The sequence below is a fragment of the Manis javanica genome, chromosome 12, assembly GCF_040802235.1.
Source record: "Manis javanica isolate MJ-LG chromosome 12, MJ_LKY, whole genome shotgun sequence".
Classification (NCBI taxonomy): domain Eukaryota; kingdom Metazoa; phylum Chordata; class Mammalia; order Pholidota; family Manidae; genus Manis; species Manis javanica.
In genome coordinates, this window is record NC_133167.1 from 34,248,372 (window position 1) to 34,273,454 (window position 25,083).

General features: G+C 36.6%; 1 protein-coding gene across 4 annotated transcripts in view; it reads right to left on the reverse strand.

The window, feature by feature from the left end:
* Window positions 1–25,083, reverse strand: part of STAT4 (signal transducer and activator of transcription 4) — a 97,976-nt gene that overhangs the window by 32,243 nt on the left and 40,650 nt on the right. For 3 of the 4 annotated variants that reach the window (XM_037009125.2, XM_037009127.2, XM_037009124.2), the window contains exons 4-5: window positions 3,596–3,694; window positions 809–901 (exon numbers count right to left, since the gene is read on the reverse strand). In XM_037009125.2, coding sequence (XP_036865020.1) covers window positions 809–901; window positions 3,596–3,694 — 192 coding nt within the window. The remainder of the gene's footprint in view (window positions 1–808; window positions 902–3,595; window positions 3,695–25,083) is intronic. The other variant, XM_037009126.2, reaches the window with a different exon arrangement.

Consider the following 25,083-nt stretch of genomic DNA (forward strand, 5'->3'; position numbering starts at 1 on the left):
TCCTAGACCAGCTATACAGAACCTACTCTTCTGAAGAGCTAATTCCCACAAAAGTTTAATAATGCTGCAAGCATAGACTGAATTTGCTCTTCCATTTCCTCTTTTTATTTGTTTGGAAATCTTTCAGCATCTTGCCTCTCATTTCTTAATTAGTTCCAGATGATGCTACTAATATCTTTCTTTACCGGAGGCTATGGTAACTTCTCATTTTTCAGTCCACATGACTCTGGATCAATGTACCAACTAGCTTTTTGCTTACACTCTCCATTCTAATCTACTGCTGTATATGACAATTTAGTCTAAATTTTTTCCCTTTCTACTTACAAAAAACCTATGCTTCCTTTGTGCTGCCTGTTGGCTGTGTTTTGAGATTTTTACTTTACTCTTCTCTAAACATGGTGATGCTTTTCTGCTCAGACATAACACGTATGTGTGTCAAAATCTGGGGAAAGGCTTTTCAAATATTATCTCATGTAGTCCTCACAGCAATCCTGTGATCGTGGTTATCCTCACTTTTATAGATGGAGAAACAGAGTTTAGAGAGGTGAAGTAACTTCACTTGCCTGTGGCCACATGGCTTCCCAGTGACAGAGTTTTGTGCAGAAGCCTCAGTTTCCAGTCAACAGAAGATAAAAAAAGCTTCCCCGGCAGAAATCTTTTCAATGTGAACACAGTATGTGAGAAATAGTTCTCTTGCTAACAAATCGCCCTATGATTTCTGTATGCACTAACTTCGGGCACATAGGGGAAACGTGAATAGTATGGGGGAGACAGCTAGCCTTTCTAGGTTATTTCTAAGATCACTCACCTGCACGCTATTTTTAATGGCAGCCACTTTGTGTTCCACATTTCTCTGTCTTTCCAAAACTGAAGAAGTTTGCAAGGATTTCTCCAGAGGTCCCTAGGAAAAAAAAGTCTTGAAATCTCAATGATGTTGATAAGACAGTTTATGATGAATGTGGCATACTCTGAACTGGAGTTTGGATCAGTTTGATGTGAAATATTCTATAGCCACTAAAAATCACACTGAGAAAAATATTTAATGGCATCTAAGTAGTATTAAACTGTTAAGAAATAGAGAAAATTTTAAAAAGACCATATATGTAGATCTCTACTGCTTATATATGTATATATTTATAAATATACATAGATATGTAAATTCAGGTACACCCCCCCAAAATATATTATCTCTGAATAGTGAAATTATAGGTGATTTTATGATTAAACATTTTTCTACTCATTTTCTAAAATAGACTCATTATTTTTGAAATTATATAAAATTAATACATGTAATTTAAGAAGTAGTATAGTGAAACTGCTTTAAATTGAACTTAGATTCAGAATTAGGGATGCTGAATCTGCCGGGATGAGATTTATTTTTCCACTGTAACAAAGGGAGTTTACTAAAGACTATGTAAAATGACAGCCTGGCTAAGCAGAAAGGCTAACCAGCTTTTCCAAGCACCATTTCTTGGGCACTCTAATGACTGGACATTGAGTGTGTTTCTTAGATACAGTTACTTAGATAACTGGGGATGAGAGGATATCAGCAAGCCCTTTACCTTACAGTTGGGCCGGGAGCTATGGCTGGAAAGAATGATAACCAGAGTAAGAGCCACAGCAAATCCGTGGTGGGGCCTCCAGTAGAACCCGTATCTTTGACTGTTGATCAAGTGCTTTTTCAACTACACCACATTCTTCAGGTTGGAAAAGTCTTTATAAAATTCCCTCTCATTTTGGCCTCTGTTACTTGTCTACCTATATATTTACTTCCATATATTTGTTCATTGCTTTGAAACCTACAAACCTGGGCTGCCTTTGTGATTGTATGTGGTACTGGCAGGTAATTTGCAGGGTCACTTTGATGAAAATCTATTCAAACAAATGTTTCCAATTTGACTGATATCTGACATTTGAAGAGAACACATGTGCACAAACACACACACCTACTCACACACTAAAATGACTAGAGATAAGAGGGATACCTAAAAGGAGAGTTGAGAGTATCATATATTTGTAATAGCCTCTCAATTCCTTTTTATTAAGGTATCACTGATACACAATCTTATGAAGGTTTCACATGAGCAACATTACGGTTATTACATTAACCCATATTATCAAGCCCCCACCATATCCCCATTGCAGTCACTGTCCATCAGTGTAGTAAGATGCTACAGATTCACTACCTATCTTCTCAGTGCTACACTGTCTTCCCCATGAACCCCCTACATTATGTGTGCTAATCGTAATTCCCTTTACCCCTACTTTCCCCCCTACCTTCCCCACCCCATTCCCTTTGGTAACCACTAGTCTCTTCTTAGAATCTGTGCATCTGCTGCTGTTTTGTCCCTTCAGTTTTCCTTTGTTGTTATACTCCACAAATAAGTGAAATCATGTAGTACTTGTCTTTCTCTACCTTAGCCTCTCCGTTTTTAACCAAAAAGCACTGCATTAAACTATATTTACTTTAAAAACTTACTATACTTGAGATTTTAAGTTAAATAAAAATACCACACCTTTTATATAAGCTAGTTCAATCACTGTGGAAAGCAATATGGAGGTTCCTCAAAAAACTAAAACTAGAAATACCATTAGACCTGGAAATTCCACTCCTAGGAATTTACCCAAAGAATACAAGTTCTTAGATTCAAAAAGACATATGCATCCCTATGTTTGTTGCAGCACTATTTACAAAAGCCAAGATATGAAAGCAACCTAAGTGTTCATCAGTAGATGAATGGATAAAGAAGAAGTGGTACATATACACAATGGAGTACTATTCAGCCATAAGAAAGAAACAAATCCTACCATTTGCAACAACATGGATGGAGCTGGAGGATATTATGCTCAGTGAAATAAGCCAGGTGGAGAAAGACAAGTACCAAATGATTTCCCTCATTTGTGGAGTATAACAACAAAGCAAAACTGAAGGACCAAAACAGCAGCAGACTCACAGACTCCAAGAAGGGACTAGCGATTACCAAAGGGGACGGTTGGAGGAGGGTGGGTGGGGAGGGAGGGATAAGGGGATTGAGGGGTATTATGATTGGCACACATGGTGTGGGGGGATCATGGGGAAGACACTGTAGCATAGAGAAGGCAAATAGTGACTCTACGGTATCTTACTACACTGATGAACAGTGACTGCAATGGGATGTGGGGGGGACTCGATAATATGGTTGAATGTAGTAACCACATTGTTTTTCATGTGAAACCTTCATAAGAGTGTATATCAATAATACCTTAATTAAAAAAAATACCATCCCTCTTCTTCACCTAAAACATAAGAGTAAATTGTTAAAATTTCATTCTTCTCCAAAAAATAACCATAACCTGACCATAATTAAATTTGAGCATTTTTTAAAAAGTTAAAAAAAGATGCCTTTTTTGGACCTTCAAAAACATAGTGGTGTGATTTATTAAATTATGGAGGATGTCATTTAGAAAATTGATTACTTATATACCCTTTCCTTTTTATAAGGATTGACACCATTAACATAGGTAGAAGAAGCTGGATGGGAAGAGGGAAAGAATTTCTGTTCCATAAAAATTGAGTTCAAGGTGAAGACAAGGTCACAAGTTCAGAAAATATTACCTGAACAGGCATGTTGGCTGCAGCCAATATTCTCCTCTCTTCCCTCAAACAATTTGAAATAACCACAGCTACATGCATTGGATTTCCATGAAATTTTCCCTGTAAAAAAGTCAGCAAAAGCAACATAAAACTTAAATGTCTACATCATGGGGAAATGTTGCTATTTGGAAATCAAAATAATCTCTCAATAAATATGTGAGATTTGGTATTTATTTCACCAGTTTCTTCTATTATAACCCACATAAATTTATATTGTGAATGTAAACTACTATGTGACATATTGCTCTGCCAAACAATCATTTTAAAAATTAACAATTGTTCTTGAGTATCTGTGAGGGGAAGTTTCTGAGCACACACCCAGGACAATTAGTGTACTTTAGGCTGAGGATAGGTTTTAGGGGAATGAGTTACTTCTTTGTAAATTATTATGAACCAGGGTGGTCCCAGCTGTTCACATGTTAACTGCACTTCATAGTGTGCTTAAACCATTGCTTTTGGTCCAGGTCTAGTGTTGTTCATGTCAACTGGCTCAGAAATGTCTCAGCATACTAGAATGAAACTCTAGCACATGTTTCAGCAACAAAATTTTTATGACATCTAAAGCATATATTACCAATGTTGATGGTGCAGATATTGTAAACTGGCAACTTGTTGGACTAATTCAGCCATCAGGTATGTTGTGTAAGTTATATGTTTGTAATCACCTCAGGAGAGCATGTCCTAACTACATATGCCAGAGTGTCCCTCACTGAATGACCTCACTCATTTACCTACCTGCCAGTCCCATGTGGGTATCTGCATTTTTGTTTGTTTATAGGACTAATTCGGACAATACCATCGTTTTAGTCAGTAGGGTTACACCTTGTTACTAGACTTTTTCCAAGGCAGGATTAACAGGAAGTACAACACATGTAGACAAATGCATTTATCTACTTTACCTCTACCTTCCTCTCTGAAGGAGGTGCTAATTATCCATGAAATGAGCAAAAGATCAATAGTAGAAAAAATAAAATAACAATCTACAAAGTAGAAACTTACTAATTAATCAGAACAAGACTATACAGACTGTAAACCAAAGGGCCTTTCTAGGAAAGAAGTGAGGTTTTTGGTTGTAAACATTTTTATGGCCTTGACTACTGCCACAATTTTATTAGATGATGAGTGGTAATTAGCACTATTTGTAAAACTAAGGTTCCTACTCAAATACCTGAGTTCCTCCTCCCCTGTGTTCTACAGCCTTAAAAACTCTTTTCCCCTTAAATCAGAAAGCTTCAAAAGTCAAAAACAAAAATGAATTGACAGAAATTCACAAGGTAAAGAAATTAAAATGACCCTATTTATTAGGTACTGATACCAAAGTTTCTGATCTCTGAGTGCTGACAATTTCAGATTCTCCCTAGTTAACAATTTGTTCCTGTTAATTTTCCCATCTATTGATTTTTTCCATGTACCTTCAATTCAATTTCCCAAGAAAAGCTGTTTTCTCACTTTGCCTGTATTTTAAAAATATTAATATTAAAAATTACTAAAATTTAAAAATCCATTGTTAAAAATAAAGGGCTTCTTCTAGGGCTACTGTAGAGGCTCTGTTATTTATGTAAACTTGAAAACTCCATTCATGATGAGAAATTCCTCTAAGACCCCAGGAATAACCATTGTTTGTCTTTTTTTCTTTCACTGTTATAATTTTTCATTGATCATTCAGATACTGTCTTTCAGCACATCTCAGCTCTAGTGTGTATACTTTTCATTTTCCTCTCCTGCTTGAGCTTTCTGCCTTCCTTATCAGATCCAGTTCCCTCCCCACCATGAGGTCTAAGAATATTCATGTTTTCTCCTGTGCTAGGAGCAAAGAACCACCATTGTTTTCATCCAGGCTATCCTGTCACTTTCCTCTTGCATTTTTCCCAACTTAGTCCCAACACAAAAACATCATGTGGAAAATTGATCGCTGTAGATTCAAAACCAAATTAACCTTTATTATTTTCATAAGTATCAAAGCTGTGCTCATGTTCACCTTTCCGTAGTTACCCTGTGTATGACCTCAAAAAAAAAAAAAGCAGCAAAAACAAAAAACAAAAATAACCAGAGCAAAAACACCTCAAGCATGTGTTGGTGGGAAGGAGAGCCAGGAAGAGAATGCTCACCTTCTGTTGTCTGTCTCTCTTACATGAAGGTGTTGCATGTATCATCTACTCTTTTCATGGTCTTGTCTTTTCACTATCTCATAGTATGAATGAATAGATGTCTTTAATGTTAATGAAGTACAAGTTATTAATTCTTCCTTTCATGGCTAGTGACTTTATAGTTTTATGACTTAAGAAATCTTTCCCTACCCTGCACTCCTAAAGGGTTTTTCTTATATTATCTTTTTAAGTCTTTACTATCTTTTAAATCTTCATTATCTTTTTGCATTTCATTGTAATTCACTTGCAGCTTCTTAATAATGAGGTTCTTTTCACTTTTTTCTGTATGAATACTCAGTTCCAACAATGTTTATTGGAGACACTTTTTTCATCACTGCTCTGCGGGCCCAACTTCGAAAGTGAAAAGATTGCCTTTAAATAAATCAAATGTCTGTAAATGAATGGGTTTGTTTCTGGACTCCACTCCATCTCATGGTTCTGTCTGACTCTGTTTATCAAAAGACTTTTTTAATTACCAGAGCTTTATAATAAGTTTTGATGTCAAGTAGAATAGGTTTTCTTTGCATCTCCATATCAGTTTTAGAATCAGCTTATCAAGCTATACAGATACACACAACCATGTTAGAATTAGAATGGCACTAAATTTTAGATACATTTGAGAGACTTGGCATCTTTGTAATTGTGTTTTAATCCACTTATTTAGCTCTTTTTAATTCTCTCTATTAATATTAAGCATTAAAGTTTTACACAGAGATCTACATTTTTTGTGAGGTTTTTTCAACATACTTGGTATTTTGGTAATGGAACAAATGGTGTCTTTCTTTCCTGTTTTTGCTGATATGCAGAAATATATTTGAGTTTTATATATTGATTTTAAATCCAGCAATTTTGCTAAACTCTCACTGATTATAATAACATATTTGTAATATCTCTTACAAATTCTAAAAATTTATCGGTGGATTCTTTTGGATTTTCTGCATACACAAATTGCATCTTCTGTGAACACTGGTAAAAATGTTCTCCCTTTGCAATCATCTGATTTCCATCAGGATTTCAGCTTCAGCCTAAGATTTATTTAGAAATGTATTGGTTAATTTCCAAACAGGGATTTTCTATTTACCTCTATTACTTATTTTGTATAGATTTTAAAATTCTGATCAGAATAGATGCTCTGAATGAGTTCAGTCACTTAAAATTTATTGAGACTTGCTCTGTGGCCCAGCATATGGACTTTTGTAAATATTGCATGTGGCTTGTGAAGAATGTGAAGCCTGCAGTTGTTGGGTGCAAATGCCTTATTCAAGTTCATTGACCCAAGTTTGTTCATTGTTTTGTTCAAATTTCTGCATCCTTGCTGATTTTTCTGCCTAATTAATTTTATCAATTATTGAAAGAGGCATGCTGAAATCTATTTTGTGAATTTTTCTCCTTTGCTATATATCAAATCTTTCATTACTATGAACTGACCTTTATCTCTAATAAATGCTTTTTGCCTTGAAGCAAAAATATGAACTATGACATCTGCTTTTTATCACTTAGAATTTTTATTTTATCTTTATTGAAAGAACTCTTTTGATTTACTTCAAGATTTAAAATCACTTATTGGTATTATGCATATATAATAAATAAATTGGTTTATGTATTCCTAAAACTTCTTCACATATTTAAAATACACCTTTTCTGAATCTCTTTTTAACTTAGATTCACTGGCATCCATATGTTTCCAGAAAATAATGTTTTCTAAGCCATCAAGACTGTTGGTGATACAGCATTTCTTTAACATGTGCATAGCTACTGTCTCTACTCTAAGTTTTGATGTTGGCACCTTTTTATTTTACTAGAAGTTCTCAAAAGAAAGTTTTCAGACAAGAACCAGGATTCACTTTCCTTCTGCAAATGGTCCTTAAATGGTGTGCTGACCAAAGCATTCAGGGGTTGTAGTGGCCTCATTATGCCATTAACCATATCATTATACTTTTAGGTGAAATTATTATTATTATACCTTTTTTTTTTGGTATCATTAATCTACAATTACATGAAGAACATTATGTTTACTAGGCTCCCTCCTTCACTAAGTCCCCCCCACAAACCCCATACAGTCACTGTCCATCAGCGTAGTAAGATGTTGTAGAATCACTACTTGTCTTCTCTGTGTTGCACAGCCCTTCCCATGCCCTGCCCCCACATTATACATGCTAATTGTAATGCCCCCCTTTCTTTTTCTCCGCCCTTATCCCTCCCTTCCCACCCATCCTCCCCAGTCCCTTTCCCTTTGGTAACTGTTAGTCCATTCTTGGGTTCTGTGATTCTGCTGCTGTTTTGTTCCTTCAGTTTTTCTTTGTTCTTATACTCCACATATGAGTGAAATCATTTGGTACTTGTCTTTCTCTGCCTGGCTTATTTCACTGAGCATATCCTCCAGCTCCATCCATGTTGTTGCAAATGGTAGAATATGTTTTCTTCTTATGGCTGAATAATGTTCCATTGTGTATATGTACCACATCTTCTTTATCCATTTGTCTACTGATGGACACTTAGGTTGCTTCCATTTCTTGGCTATTGTAAATAGTGCTGTGATAAACATAGGGGTGCATCTGTCTTTTTCAAACTGGGCTGCTGCATTCTTAGGGTAAGTTCCAAGGAGTGGAATTCCTGGGTCAAATGGTATTTCTATTTTGAGCATTTTGAGGAACCTCCATACTGCTTTCCACAATGGTTGAACTAATTTACATTCCCACCAACAGTGTAGAAGGGTTCCCCTTTCTCCACAACTGCACCAACATTTGTTGTTATTTGTCTTTTGGATGGTGGCAATCCTTACTGGTATGTGGTGGTATCTCATTGTGGTTTTAATTTGCATTTCTCTGATGACAAGCGATGTGGAGCATCTTTGCATGTGTCTGTTGGCCGTCTGAATTTCTTCTTTGGAGAACTGTCTGTTCAGCTCCTCTGCCCATTTTTTCTCTGATATTAGTACTGCAACCCCTGCTTTCTTCTCACTGTTGTTTGCCTGAAATATGTTTTTCCATCCCTTGACTTTTAGTCTATGCTTATCTTTGGGTTTAAGGTGAGTTTCTTGTAAGCAGCCTATAGATGGGTCTTGCTTTTTTATCCATTCTATTACTCTGTGTCTTTTGATTGGTGCATTAAGGCCATTTACATTTAGGGTGACTATTGAGAGATATGTACTTATTGCCATTGCAGGCTTTAGATTCGTGGTTACCAAAGGTTCAAGGTTAGCTTCTTTAGTATCTTACTGCCTAACTTAACTCGCTTATTGAGCTGTTATATACACTGTCTGGAGATTCTTTTCTTCTCTCCCTTCTTATTCCTCCTCCTCCATTCTTCATATGTTGTGTGTTTTGTTCTGTGCTCTTTTTAGGGGCTCCCATTTAGAGAAGTCCCTGTAGGATGCCCTGTAGAGGTGGTTTGTGGGAAGCAAATTCCCTCAGCTTTTGCTTGTCTGGGAATTGTTTAATCCCGCCATCATATTTAAATGATAGTCGTGCTGGGTACAGTATCCTTGGTTCAAGGCCCTTCTGTTTCATTGCATTAAGTATATCATGCCATTCTCTTCTGGCCTGTAGGGTTTCTGTTGAGAAGTCTGATGTTAGCCTTATGGGTTTTCCTTTATAGGTGACCTTTTTCTCTTTAGCTGCCTTTAAAACTCTTTCCTTGTCCTTGATCCTTGCCATTTTAATTACTATGTGTCTTGGTGTTGTTCTCCTTGGATCCTTTCTGTTGGGGGTTCTGTGTAATTCCATGGTCTGTTCGATTATTTCCTCCCCCAGTTTGGGGAAGTTTTCAGCAATTATTTCTTCAAAGAGACTTTCTATCCCTTTTCCTCTTTCTTCTTCTTCTGGTATCCCTATAATACGAATATTATTCCTTTTGGCTTGGTCACATAGTTCTCTTAGTGTTGTTTCATTCCTGGAGATCCTTTTATCTCTCTCTATGTCAGCTTCTATACGTTCCTGTTCTCTGGCTTCTATTCCTTCAATGGCCTCTTGCATCTTATCCATTCTGCTTATAAATCCTTCCAGGGATTGTTTCACTTCTGTGATCTCCTTCCTGACATCTGTGATCTCCCTCCGGACTTCATCCCACTGCTCTTGCATTTTTCTCTGCATCTCATCCCATTGCTCTTGCATTTTTCTCTGCATCTCTGTCAGCATGTTCATGATTTTTATTTTGAATTCTTTTTCAGGAGGACTGGTTAGGTCTGTCTCCTTCTCAGGTGTTGTCTCTGTGATCTTTGTCTGCCTGTAGTTTTGTTTTTTCATGGTGATAGAGATAGTGTGCAGAGCTGGTACAAGTTACCGCTGGAAGAGCTTCCCTTCTTGTTGGTTTGTGGTCTTCCTTACCTGGGAGAATAGCGACCTCTAGTGGCTTGTGCTGGGCAGCTGTGTGCAGACAGGGCTTCTGCTTCCTGCCCGGTTGCTAGGGGGTTTATCTCCGCTGTTGCTGTGGGTGTGGCCTGGCTGGGGCTGCTCCTCCAAAATGGTGGAGCCCCGTTGGAGGGGGAGCATCCTCTGCCCATTTTTTAATTGGATTATTTGCTTTTTGTTTGTTGACGTATGTGAGCTCTTTATATATTTTGGTTGTAAAACCTTTATCAGATCTGTCATTTATGAATATATTCTCCCATACTGTAGGATGCCTTTGTGTTCTATTGATGGTGTCCTTTGCTGTACAGAAGCTTTTCAGCTATGTGAAATTATTAATTAATTGTTCAGATACATGTCCAGAAAATCATTGAGAACCAGACTATATAGTAGTTTGCCAGATGTCTATTCCAGAAGAATTTTAACCAGTCCTCTTTCAGGACTGGTTAGATAGTCAACCAACCATTATCCATACTTTGGTTCACTCTTAATAACATATTTGAAAACATTCTTATTCTTGGACTTTGTTCTTTAAAATTAAATATGGTGGTAACTTCAGCAATCAGTAGTTAGGCATAACATTACAATGATACACTGTTTTTCATAACCCATATGCAAACACTTGATCCCTTTAAAGATCCTTTTACATTGAAAATTTTTTCTTGTCAAAGGAAACCAATCCCCCGTCCCCAGTATTACTTATTTAATTAAACACATATTTTAATTTTTCTTCAATGGCATCATGTTGGAAGTTAATTGCATTCTGTTTAAAATCAGTGGAAAGTTTCTGATAAATGGATATTGCACGTCTTAATGATAATCCTGTGCAATGCATAATTCGTTTATACCAGCTTCCCATTGTGCTGAAGTTTTGTTCATGCATTTTGAGGAATTTGGCAATCTTTCTTTCTACTGTTGCTTTGTGTGTGATAGGAAATCCTTTTGAGTAAATCGCAGCAGTAAAATATAATACAACTCTACTACTGGGCATGATTCTTCCTTTCTTACATCCTGTGAAGCAATTTATTGTTGCTTTCCAAGAAAACATGGAACTTACTGTCATCCATCCAGTGAAAAATAACTTGATTAACGAACATTAAATTTATAACCTGCTGAACTGTTCCTATCCCATTCTGTATACACAGTTGCTATTTGTTTCCATCCTAAGTCATAGTGCTATATCCATGACACTTGAAACAGCATTAAATTTAACATGTGTTATAACAACAGTGCACATGATTCAATGGAAGTGACAGTATGAATAGCTATGACCCAATTTCCCATCACAGTGACAATGACATTGTGATTGTTGCCTGACTGACACTGTGACTGCTACCTGACAAAAGCAATTAAGAGATGCTATAGATTATAAGATGCATTTTGATTTAGTGATGTTAAAATGCAGAAAAAAAGGTGTCTGAAAATTAATGAATATACTGTTTTATTCTTTTTGATACTTTATGCTAAATTCCTTGGCTTTCCTTCAATTCCTCTTCTACTGCCCTCCCATTTAATTTCTAAATTTCATTTGTCACTAAAGATTGACTAGTTCATCTGTTCTTTGTCCCAAATGGTCCAACAAGTACCAGAGTCAGAAGTAAAGGACATGCGCCATAATAATCTTTATTTAGGTGGCAGAGAATCAGAGATTCACAATTAGATATGCACCTCTTTGAGTACTTTCCCCAAGGATCCCCTTTAAAATGCAAACACAAGGGAGAGCTAACACCACATTGAATTAACTTTGTCTGCATTGTGAAGGATTTATCAGATGTTGTTCTCTGGCTCTGGTGACCTGACAACTGCAGGGTGAGAGTAACAGGTCCCAGGACAAAGAAAGGGAGAAGTTTTGGGACAGCCTTGAAAGAGAGAGGCAACAGCAAGCAAAGGGAATGTGGGATTCTGAAAAACCATGCAACCAACTACTGTCTGGGATTGGGTTCCTCCTGAAGCTAACCCTGAGACAAGGATTCCAGCATGAGAAGTATAACTGGGAGTTGATCCCCAAAAACAGCTTTGGGAGAGGGTAACTGAGACTAGGAAGAGAATGCTTCCAGTAAAAGGTATGTTGTCAAGCCATTGGCTACAATGGGCTGGGAGCCACTGCAGAACATGTGACTTAGTTATCTACCCAAGGGCTTTGGGAATTGGAGTGTTCTAGTACACCAGCTCTTGTCATTAGCCATGAAACAAAAAGATACACTTATCAGCTCACTTCATTGAATTAAAATGGTGAGACCCCATGTGATATAGGCAGGGTTCCCCATGTCTCTGCCAAACTAACTCTTCTCCTAACCTCAATTTGAGAATTTTTTTACTTTTCTTAAAACTACCTGCAACCATGAAAACCTATATGCTAACAAGCTGGGAAACCTAGGAGAAATGGACAACTTCCTAGAAAAATACAACCTTCCAAGACTGACCCAGAAAGAAACAGAAAATCTAAACAGACCAATTACCAGCAACGAAATTGAAGTGGTAATCAAAAAACTACCAAAGAACAAAACCCCCAGGCCAGATGGATTTACCTCAGAATTTTATCAGATATACAGGGAAGGCATAATACCCATTTTCCTTAAAGTTTTCCAAAAAATAGAAGAGGAGGGGATACTCCCAAAATCATTCTATGAAACTAACATCACCCTAATACCAAAACCAGGCAAAGACCCCACCAAAAAAGAAAACTACAGACCAATATCCCTGATGAATGTAGATGCAAAAATACTCAACAAAATATTAGCAAACCAAATTCAAAAATACATCAAAAGGATCGAACACCATAACCAAGTGGGATTCATCCCAGGAATGCAAGGATGGCACAACATTCGAAAGTCCATTAACATCATCCACCACATCAACAAAAAGAAAGACAAAAACCACATGATCATCTCCATAGATGCTGAAAAAGCATTTGACAAAGTTCAACATCCATTCATGATAAAAACTCTCAGCAAAATGGGAATAGAGGGCAAGTACCTCAACATAATAAAGGCCATCTATGAAAAACCCACAGCCAACATTATATTGAACAGCGAGAAGCTGAAAGCTTTTCCTTTGAGATCAAGAACTAGACAGGGATGCCCACTCTCCACACTGTTATTTAACATAGTACTGGAAGTCCTAGCCACGGCAATCAGACAAAACAAAAAAATATAAGGAATCCAGATTGGTAAAGAAGAAGTTAAACTGTCACTATTTGCAGATGACATGATACTGTACATAAAAAACCCTAAAGACTCCACCCCAAAACTACTAGAACTGATACCGGAATACAGCAAAGTTGCAGGATACAAAATCAACACACAGAAATCTGTGGCTTTCCTATACACTAACAATGAACCAACAGAAAGAGAAATCAGGAAAACAACTCCATTCACAACTGCATCAAAAAAATAAAATACCTAGGAATAAACCTAACCAAAGAAGTGAAAGACTTATACTCTGAAAACTACAAGTCACTCTTAAGAGAAATTCAAGGGGACACTAACAGATGGAAACGCATCCCATGCTCGTGGCTAGGAAGAATTAATATCGCCAAAATGGCCATCCTGCCCAAAGCAATATACAGATTTGATGCAATCCCTATGAAACTACCAGCAACATTCTTCAATGAACTGGAACAAATAATTCAAAAATTCATCTGGAACCACCAAAGACCCTGAATAGCCAAAGCAATCCTGAGAAAGAAGAATAAAGTAGGGGGGATCTCACTCCCCAACTTCAAGCTCTATTATAAAGCCTTAGTAATCAAGACAATTTGGTACTGGCACAAGAACAGAGCCACAGACCAATGGAACAGACTAGAGAATCCAGACATTAACCCAGACATATATGGTCAATTAATATTTGATAAAGGAGCCATGGACATACAATGGTGAAATGACAGTCTCTTCAACAGATGGTGCTGGCAAAACTGGACAGTTACATGTAGGAGAATGAAACTGGACCATTGTCTAACCCCATATACAAAAGTAAACTCAAAATGGATCAAAGACCTGAATGTAAGTCATGAAACCATTAAACTCTTGGAAAAAAACATAGGCAAAAACCTCTTAGACATAAACATCAGTGATCTCTTCTTGAACATATCTCCCTGGGGCAAGGAAAACAACAGCAAAAATGAAGAAGTGGGACTATATTAAGCTGAAAAGCTTCTGTACAGCAAAAGACACCATCAATAGAACAAAAAGGAACCCTACAGTATGGGAGAATATATTTGAAAATGTAAGATCCGATAAAGGCTTGACGTCCAGAATATATAAAGAGCTTACACGCCTCAACAAACAAAAAACAAATAACCCAATTAAAAAATGGGCAGAGGAACTGAACAGATGGTTCTCCAAAAAAGAAATACAGATGGCCAACAGATACATGAAAAGATGCTCCACATCGCTAATTATCAGAGAAATGCAAATTAAAACCACAATGAGGTATCACCTCACACCAGTAAGGATGGCTGCCATCCAAAAGACAAACAACAACAAATGTTGGCGAGGCTGTGGAGAAAGGGGAACCCTCCTACATTGCTGGTGGGAATGTAAATTAGTTCAACCATTGTGGAAAGCAGTATGGAGGTACATCAAAATGCTCAAAATAGACTTACCATTTGACCCAGGAATTGCACTCCTAGGAATTTACCCTAAGAATGCAGCAATCAGGTATGAGAAAGACTAATGCACCCCTATGTTTATCGCAGGACTATTTACAATAGCCAAGAATTGAAAGCAACCTAAATGTCCATCGATAGATGAATGGATAAAGAAGATGTGGTACATATACACAATGGAATACTACTCAGCCATAAGAAGAGGGCAAATCCTACCATTTGCAGCAACATGGATGGAGCTGGAGGGTGTTATGCTCAGTGAAACAAGCCAAGCAGAGAAAGAGAAATACCAAATGATTTCACTCATCTGTGGAGTATAAGAACAAAGGAAAAACTGAAGGAACAAAATAGCAGCAGAATCACAGAAATCAAGAATGGACTAACAGATACCAAAGGGAAAGGGACTGGGGAGGATGGGTGGGTAGGGAGGGATAAGGGAGCGGGAGAAAAAGGGGGGTATTAAGATTAGCATGCATGGGGGGGTGGGAGAAAGGGGAGGGCTGTACAACACAGAGAAGACAAGTAGTGATTCTACAACATTTTGCTACGCTGATGGACAGTGACTGTAAAGGAGTATATAGGGGGGGCCTGATATAGGGGAGAGCCTAGTAAACAAAATATTCGTCATGTAAGTGTAGATTAATGATAAAAAAAAAAAGCAGTTCCTGTGTGGTGACCTCCAATGAGTTCTACGCAATGATATAACGGGCATATAAAAGTGTAGGCAAAGGGTCTGTTTGTGTTTATACAGAGGATCAAAGCCTAATTTGGCTACCCCGAAAATGAACTAAGATACGATATGAAAAAGAACTTCCAACATCAGCACTCTCGGGAAGACTCATGCCAGAAGATGACCATCAAAAAACCCCAACAAAGATCCATGCACTGCTACAGGTGTAGATGCACTCATCCCACCAGTTCCTGGACCTGCCATGGGAATGAAGGAGATATCTAAGCTGGCCTGTGCATACAGCAAAACAACAAATTTGACTGGATCTAAACTGTTGGAACTCAACCAAGAATTAGGAGAAGTGCAAATTGTAGCACTCCAAAATCTTACAACTACAGACTATTTACTGTTAAAAGAACATATGGGATGTGAACAGTCCCCAGGAATGGGTTGTTTTAATTTGTCTGATTTCTCTCAGACTGTTCAATTTCAGTTGGACAATATTCACCATATTATAGATAAGTTTTCACAAATGCCTAAGGTGCCTAACTGGTTTTCTTGGTTTCACTGGAGATGGCTGGTAATTACAGGTATGCTTTGGTTATGTAACTGTACTCCTATTATGTTAATGTGTGTGTGCAATTTAATTAGTAGGTTAAAACCTATACATGCTGAAGTTACTCTACAAGAAGGTATGTCAAAGAAATAATCAATCTTCCCAGGTTTTCTTCCACCTGCTACTTCTATAGCTTTTCTTCTTCTTCCTTCCTAATTATAACCCTTAAGTAGAATTCGTGCCTCATATCGAATTTACCGAGTATCATAATTCTTCCAAGTGGTAAAGACACCTCAAGACAAATGCTGGGCATAGAAGCCACAGGGCATAAAATATGCAAAGAAGTAAAAAGCTAACCTTTTCAAACAATAAGGCTTCTCTCTCACTTACCAACTTAACATTTCCCTGTATGGCCCCGGAAGATGACTGGTTAGCCAGAGACGGGTAAGATTCCTTAAGGGATGAACAACCTAAGACAGGCACAGTCGCAGGGGGGCCATCAGGTGAGAAAATGGGGATCAACAGAGGTGAGGCTTAGAACCTCCCCCCCCCTGTTCTGAGAGAAATCTTCTGCATACATGGATGTTTTATTGCCCTTGTCTAGCTTGGATTAACACATAGTCTACAGGCACACACCTGATCATCTACATTTGCTCTCTTACAACACTAAACTATGTTTTCTACCTTTATCTTGTATCTACCTACCACTTCAGCATTTTATTAAAAATAATAATAATAAAGAGAGAAATGAGGTATCCACATATAAATCAAGTATAAAAATCAAATGAATATTCATATTTGAACTGACTGTTTATAGTTCATAATGCATGATCAAAACCAAAAGTCTCTGTGATGACTGCCCTTGTAATGTTCACCAGGTAACTTATTCACTATGTAAGAATTTGTTCACCATGTAAGAACTTGTTTGTTATGCTTCAGAAGATTGGAGACTGACGAAAATTAGGCTTGGGGTGGATTAATGATTGTGCATTGAGCATTGACCCCCCTATACAGAATTTTATTGTGGTTAACAACCATTTGATCAATATGAGAGATGCCCTCACAAAAAAAAAAAATTACAGACTTCCAATTGTAAAATAAATAAGTAACCAGGATGTAATGTATAGCATAAGGAATATAGTCAAAATATTGTAACAACTTGGTATGGTAATAGCTGGTACCTAGAATTATCATGTATATAAATGTTAAATCACTGTATTGTACACCTGAAACTAAGGTAATACTGTGTCAACTACCCTTCAATAAAAAATACTCATCTAAAAAAAAAAAACTACCTGCAACCATATTGTACTCAAATATTGAAAATTCTTCTCTTATGGTATGTCTGGGATATGAAGCAGTTGTTTCCAATTACAAAGTAAAATGTTTTCATTCACATTTTTATTGGCGATCTGCAACCTATTGCATACTTAATGGTTGCCAACTCACTCTCTCCCCTTTTATCATTGCAAATAGGGCTATTAAACCATTTTTCTCATTACTCCTTACCAGTGCCAAACATGCTGGCCAGTTTCTACAGAATAGCACAGTCTCAGCTTCAGCCTCTTATTAATTCCTTCTCTTTGTTCTGAGCACACAATTTTTCTTAATGCCTTTTACATAATATTTTGTCAGTAGGTCATAAGGATATGTCTATGGTGGAATAAAATCCATTAAATTAAAGGAGAGATGATCTAGTTGTCCTAAGGCTGACTTAGATGAAGAATGTTCAGTCTGATAGATTTAAAATTCAATAATCTTTCATGATAATTAAAACTACCGGAAGATACCACTACGTATCTATGTGTAGAAAGGTTAAGATCCAAAACACTGACAACGCCAAATGCTGGTGAGGATGTGAAGAAACAGGAACTTTCAAAATGGTACAGCCACTTGAGAAGATAGTTTGGCAGTTTCTTACAAAGCTAAAAATACTCTTACCATATGACCCAGCAATCATGTTCCTAGATATTTATGCAAATGATTAAAAGCTTATGTTCACATAAAAATCAGCATCCAAATGTTTATAGCAACTTCATTCTGAATTATCAAAATTTGGAAGCAACCAAGATGTCCTTCAATAGGTAAACGAATAAACAAATTGTGGTCCATCTATATGATGGAATATTATCCAGTGATAAAAAGAAATGAGCTACCAACCAACACAAAGACATGATAGAAACATAAAAACATTGCTAAGTGAAACAAGTCTATCTGAAATGCATACATACTTTAAGGCAAAACTAGGGAAACAGTAAAAAATCAGTGGTTGCCAGGAGCGGGGGGATGGGGAGTGTATGGGTAATCTCTGTACTTTCCAGACTACTATAAAAAAATCAAGCCTACTTTTTAAATTGTCTTAATGAAGTCAGTTGTCACATCCCCTTACGCTGTTCCTTTGGCTGAAACGAATAGAGTTGTCCACCTCCCTTGTTCCGTTAGCTTTAAATTGTCTCATCACCACAAAGGTTTTCTTGATAAAAGAGAAGTGAGATACAGATTCTTAATAGATAGAGATGATTAATGCCTTATTTCTATGTACACTACTACTAATATATCCATCTTAAAACAAACTAGCTAAAAATCACCTGCAGATTTATAGAGATCCTGCTTATTTTTTAAATGAAAATAAAACACTTCTTAAAGACATCAAGTATGTCTTCTATAAATTATGAGTATATTTCTTACACCATGTTCTCTGTCTGTGAAGGCTTAACTTATCCTAGACAATTGTTCTGTGAAGCAGCTGGAGAACTCTCTCAGTATAAAGTCAGGGGACCTGGGTTTGTGACTGTGACTAGCTGTGTGGCAAGTTAGACAAGTCACTTCTTAACCTTCATTATTTTATTTGCCCCTTCAGTGAGTTGGAATAATAATCTTTGTCATTCATCATGGAGTCACTGTGAGGAGCATGCCAGGTGACTGAGAAAGAGCTTTATAACTTGTAAAGCACACTGCATGTTTATACAGAGTTTTCTATGCTGCCTCGTGGGGGCGTTAGGGGAGTTTAAAGCTCATAAATGGTAAGTCAATATAAACAGAAGATAAAAATCTTCCTATTAGTTTCACAGAAATTACCAACACTGATTATAAAGCCAGTGAAGACTGAGTTGGGTTCCAGGAAATATATTTACATGAATATAAAAGAGACTCCTGGAAAAAAAAAAGACTATGTATTGGGGTTTTCAAAGCATTAGACAGTGGGGACTTTCCTGGCATTTCTTTAGGACTAACTTACACATGCACACAAATGCACTAAAAGCTGCTTTGAATAAAAAATTCACTCACACAAGTTAGCAATTAGAAATAATAATACAGTGTGCTCACCTATGCATAATTGATATAATCTTTGGAAGAAAATAACATTTTACCACTTTCTGTGCATAGAAAAAAAGGCTGGGAAGGAACACATTAATGGTCACCCTTGGGGAACTGGGATTGGGGAAATGGATATGATCCATTTTGCCTCAGTTCTTTGGTATTGTTAGAATTTTTAAAATAATTCAGTTACTTTTATGATTAAAACTAAACAAGAAGTGACAAATTACACATATATACTCCATATAAGATCTTTTTTCTTTGCTTGAGTTATGCAGAAGTTTTTGTAAAAGATGAATGTTGACTTTGAAAATTTGTCATTCAGGTGAAAAGAGGAAAAAAAGTTTAGTTAGATCATTATGATGACTAAAATTCAATGCTTTTTAGGAATTCACATTCCTGTAATTAAGAGAGAAATGAACTGCTTAATTTAAAATGCCAGGAAGAGAATAAGAAGATAGATGCTAACAAATTCTATGTATCTCTTATATGTTTAAACAAAATAATAGAACATGCCATTTACTGAATACCCATTATATGCAGGGTTCTTTATAGCTTTGTTTTTGGTGGTTATAATAGCCTGTGAGGTTCATATTTTGAAGCCTAGGGTTCTGTCTTTGTGAAAAGTCACAGAACTCAGAAGTAAAAGAGAAGGATCTCTTCAGATCCAGATGTACCTCATTTCACAAACTATGGCCTTTCCAAAACACTACTGCCTCTAAAAAATGCATTCCTTCTTTATTTAACTAGACCCCTTCTTGAACCACAGCTGTATTTAATTTTATTTTCCATGGAAATTATCTTCATAATTTTTCTATGACAAACCTGTTCAAGGACTGATCATTCTTCATGGGACCTCAGGATAGCTGCTGTGGTAAAACCAACCAACCAAAAATGACCTGTGTTCGATTATAAAATTACTAAATTACTTTTCCTGAGTTGACTTCATCTTAATACCTCAGGCAGTTTATACCTGCTGTCAGTAGAGGCAATCTGCCATGGACCTTCAGAGTCCCTGCCTGATCCTGCTGGGGTTATGCCAAGAGTGCAAGGCCCTACCGTTCTTTACTTGTCTCATTTTTCAGGGTTGTATTTGCAGAAAGCTACCTTCAGTGATGAGGTAATGTCTCCCGCCAGCTAAAGAGCAGGCCTGCTTCCCTAGCCAGAAAAGCAGTGAATTCCTCCAGTTAAGTGTTTCTGTCCTGTAACACAGCCCACTGAGTGTGCAGACAACCATGATGGGCCCCCTGCATTGCTCCTGAAGGGCCTGGGGCAGGACAGGGAGTGCCGATGGGCTTGAAGTTCTGACTGCCGCTTTTGTTATGAATAATAAAGGCTTTGTCTCTGAATCAGAAGCCTCATATTTCTTCAAGCATCCATGGAACAACTACAAACTCACTTGTTAGCTTGAAAGGAGGGTAAAATCCCAGATCCTGCACACTTGTTGATACCTACTTGTGTTGTAAAACTTATCACAGAGCATTTCCATTAACTTATCACAGAGCACTTCCATTACTTATTTCCATGTCTGATTCCCCCATCTAGACTTTGCACCTTTCAAAAGCAGGAATTGGTCTTCTTCAAGACTAATCGTGAAGTAGCTGTCACCTTAGAGGAACCTCATAAATGCTCGCTGGATGATCAAATGAGAGAATGAATAAATTACAATAATCTCCTCCTGAGAGAAAAATAGAAAAAACATATTATCTGATCTGTGTGTTGGTAAAGACCTCTGTCTTTAAATCCTTCTGGAATTTTTATTAGTCACTTGTCCTTAGTATCTAGAAAGATATGAAACTATAGTCTTGAGATTAGTTGAGATTGGGAAGAGGACAGCAAGGTATGAAATACCCCTGGGGATGGCACTTTTGCTTCTCAAAGGCCTGGTGGGATGGTCATCCTGGCTGACCAGTATCATTGGCAGTGAAGCTGCTTTGGTGAAACTCACCCAGTGAGGATGATGCTCTGAGTCTCCAGCTCTCTGGATAATAAGACACCTTCTTTACTTAGTAAGACAATTGGTGTCCTTTGCCTATGTTGATAGCATCTTTAGTCTCCCTCTCACCCTTACTCCCATGATCACAAGGACATATTATCATAATTAAAGCGTGTTTTGTCTCATGCTTGGTGATAGAATTGTATATTTAGAATAAACAAGACTCTAATAAAAAAAATTCTAGGAAGAATAAACAAGATGATATGCTTTTTTCTACACTGGCAATAACCACCTAGAACTGGAAATAGGAAGAATATTGCATTCAGAATAATAATAAAAGTAATTTTTAAAATTTAGAAATAAATTTAATAAGAATGGTACATGTCTGTGGGTAAGATTGAAATATTTCCAGAATCTCTTATCTGGCCTAAGTGAATCTCCATATCAGCAGATGTTTCCAAGAGGTGGAGAGAAGTAGTCCATCTCCATATCAGCAGGTAATTACAAGGGGGAGTGAGGGCGTATCTGGCCCGGAGAGGTTGGGTGGGGTCTCTTTTTGTAACCAGGTTGCGAGAGACACTGGCAAGCAGAAGTGGACGACTGCTTATAAGCAATAAATGGGTTTCTCCCACTTTATTTCTCCCTTTGACTGATTTTGGTTCAAACATATTTTGCCCCAGGCCGGGAAAATATTTTCCCCCCAGAGTTACAATGTCATATGAATTAAACCTAGGGTCATATTGAAGACTTTAAACAAGATTTGGGAGAAGGTAACTTTAAAATATAACATAGAATAAACATAGCATAGAATTCTAGGATGTGGGACTTAATGCCACAAACATGTTAACTGTCCCAGAATGAATACATATATTTAATGCAATTGAAGTTAGATTCCCAAGAGCTGCTTTTGGAGGGTTTGTGTTGAAGGAGTCAATGAAGTTCATATGGAAGAAATGTTGCAAACTTGTTCAGAAAATTACAAAGGCTTATTAATTTTCAGTTCTTGATATACATCAGTAAATTTTCTACATGTGCCATATTTTACTTCATTTAATATTTACAACAGCTGCTTGTGATAAATAATATTATCCCAATTTTATAGATAAGTAAACTGAGATACAGAGATGTTAAATAACTTGAAGCCAGGATTCAACTCCAGAGTATGTCCTTTCAACAAATTAACCACCAGTTCATTCTCTCCAAGTTGTGGGGAGGAGGATTTGCCCATACAAAATACTGCAATGTACTATGAAGTACAGTATATTTACGTAGCATAAATGTACTATAAAGTATACATTTATAATCAATAGTATTGTAATATAATTATATTAGCAGAACAGCAGAATGATAGAAAAATTAACATATGAAAAGGTGGTATTTCATTTCAGTGGGAGAAAATGGTTATTTAAAAATAATCTTCCTGGTAAAACTGTCTATCAATCTGGAAGAAAAAGTTGGATCTCTGTATAAAGAATTCTGTGTAGATAAAAGGCTTAATTTTTTTTAAATGTTAGAATAAAATTCAGGAAAACATATAAAGAGTTTTGAGACATTAAACCAAAGCAAGACCCCCTAGAAACTATACAAAAGAAGATGGATTTTCCACTATATTTACTTTTTTGTATAGAAAAAGATGTCATAAAGCCAAAAAACATATAGATTAAGTAAAATATTAGTAATGCATATACAAGTTAATTATCGTGAAAGATATTTTTTAAAATAATATTTTTAATATATAAAGAACACTGAAATTGATATGAGAAAGCCCAAAAGAAGAAAGTGAATGGGAAATTTAAGAAAGAGGACATTCAAAAAACTAATAAATGTGAGCCAGGATGCCCAGCCTAACAGATAATCAGCCAAAAACAAATTTAAAGTAAAAAGAGAGAGATTATATCCCAAAAATCAGAGAGGCAAAAATGAAAATACCTACTACTAATGAAGATATGGGGAAGAGGGTCTTCATACACTTCACTGACTGAAATGTGAATTCTACACCTATTTGGAAAGCAATCTGACAGTATTAAAATTTAGAACACTTAAACCCTTTGACTAGTAAGTCCTTTTCTATGAATCTATCCCATGAAAATAAGAACACTTGCCTGTAAGAATGCATGTACAAGGTTGTTCGTTACAACACTGTTTATGCTAGAGAAAACCCAATTAAGGCACAGTGCTTGCTGACCTCGTGAGAATGGCTCAATTAGTTGTGGCATTTCCACTCCAAAGACCATTTGCTGCCACTAAAATCTAGAGATTTCTGTGATGTAAAATGTGAAAAGCAGAGAAATAAGTAATAAAACTCATTTTTGTAAATGACAAAATTCTGACTTCCCCATTTCCAAAATTCCATAAACACACACATAATACACATGGGAATAAATTGTACATTTTCCCATTTTATTTAAGTAATCACATATAGGTATGGAAGAGCACACACTTGTTAACACTGATGTCTTTGGGGGCGATGATGTGGATGGAGGTAAGGAAAAAGGAAGGGAAAAAATGAGTTTGTAATAAAAAAAGCAGCATGTATAATATCTAATTTATGGTAAATTATATATGAGTGTGTATGCGGTAAAAGCAAGAAAAGATAGTGGCTGGCATGTTAATGGTGATTATTTTATTCTGGTAGAGTTTCAGGGGATTTTTAGTTTCTTCTTAAACTTTTCATTATCCTTTGAATTTTTGCAAAGATGTGTGTTATTTAAGCACTCAGAAAAAGTTTAAAACTTTTTTCATCATAACAAAAATTCCATTAGTAAAAACTTTTAAATTAATTTACATGTTGTGCAAAAGTTAGAAAATTGCAACTACTAAAGCAATTAAGTGGAAAAATCACTCCAGTCTGAAGAAATAAAACTATTCTCTGAAGATGGTTGACATTTACAAAGCCACCTTCAAAAGTGTCCCTGTACATTTTCCATCAAATAAAAATCTGAAATCTATCTAAACTGTAGCAGAGATATTAACACCACTCCATTACTGAGAGAAATGGAAACTGAAGGATTGCTAATAGCTCATAAATAATGGAAAGTGAGTGTGCAAATGGCCTACTACTCAACTGTGAACATGAGGCCAGGAACCAGAGCCTGTTCTAAACTGTGAGTCTTACTGCTGGTTTACAAATCCCCAGAATGACACTTCAAAGTGGTCTTCAAGCAGGCCTCAAATGCAAGTCACACTAACATGTTTATATTCAAAGTGACTTTTTCTCTCAGGGCCATTCTAGAAACTAGAAAATGCTAACAAGGTGAAATCTGTCCCTCTGGTAACAGAGCCTTTTAAGCTGACCAGCTTTGGCTTCCATAAACATTTCTAATTTCAGCTTCTGTCAAAATATATTATCTCTTTCCTTCAGTTCCTTGCTCATTTAGAGCTAATTAATCAGATGTAGTCACCTTTTTCTCCTGTTATCTTGGATGAAAAATCCTATTAAGCTGTATGGGTTTATATTACCTCCAGGCCTTGATCACTTGACATGCTGAACCAGCTACATTTGAACAAGGCCTTTGTGAAGACATGATTTGCCCAGAAGAATGCACTCGAAAGTCAGGGTTTGAGGTCAGGTGTCAGGGTTTTACCTCAGCCCCACCATTAAATATGACATAAAAAAAATCCTCTTTACTTCTCTGAGACTTCATTTCCTCTCCTAAAAAATCTGTACCCTGTCCTTCTCTCCTAAGTTGTGAGAATCAAGTGGGATGTTCATAAGATCATAGTTAATCATTAAACAAAGGTCAAGTATGTTTTTCTCTGATTGCAGAAGTAAAAATACCCTTTAAAGAAAAATTTTTAAATGCAAAAATAACAAAGAAAATTAAAATGATCCATAATCACAAGATCTAGGATAACTGATGTTAATATTTT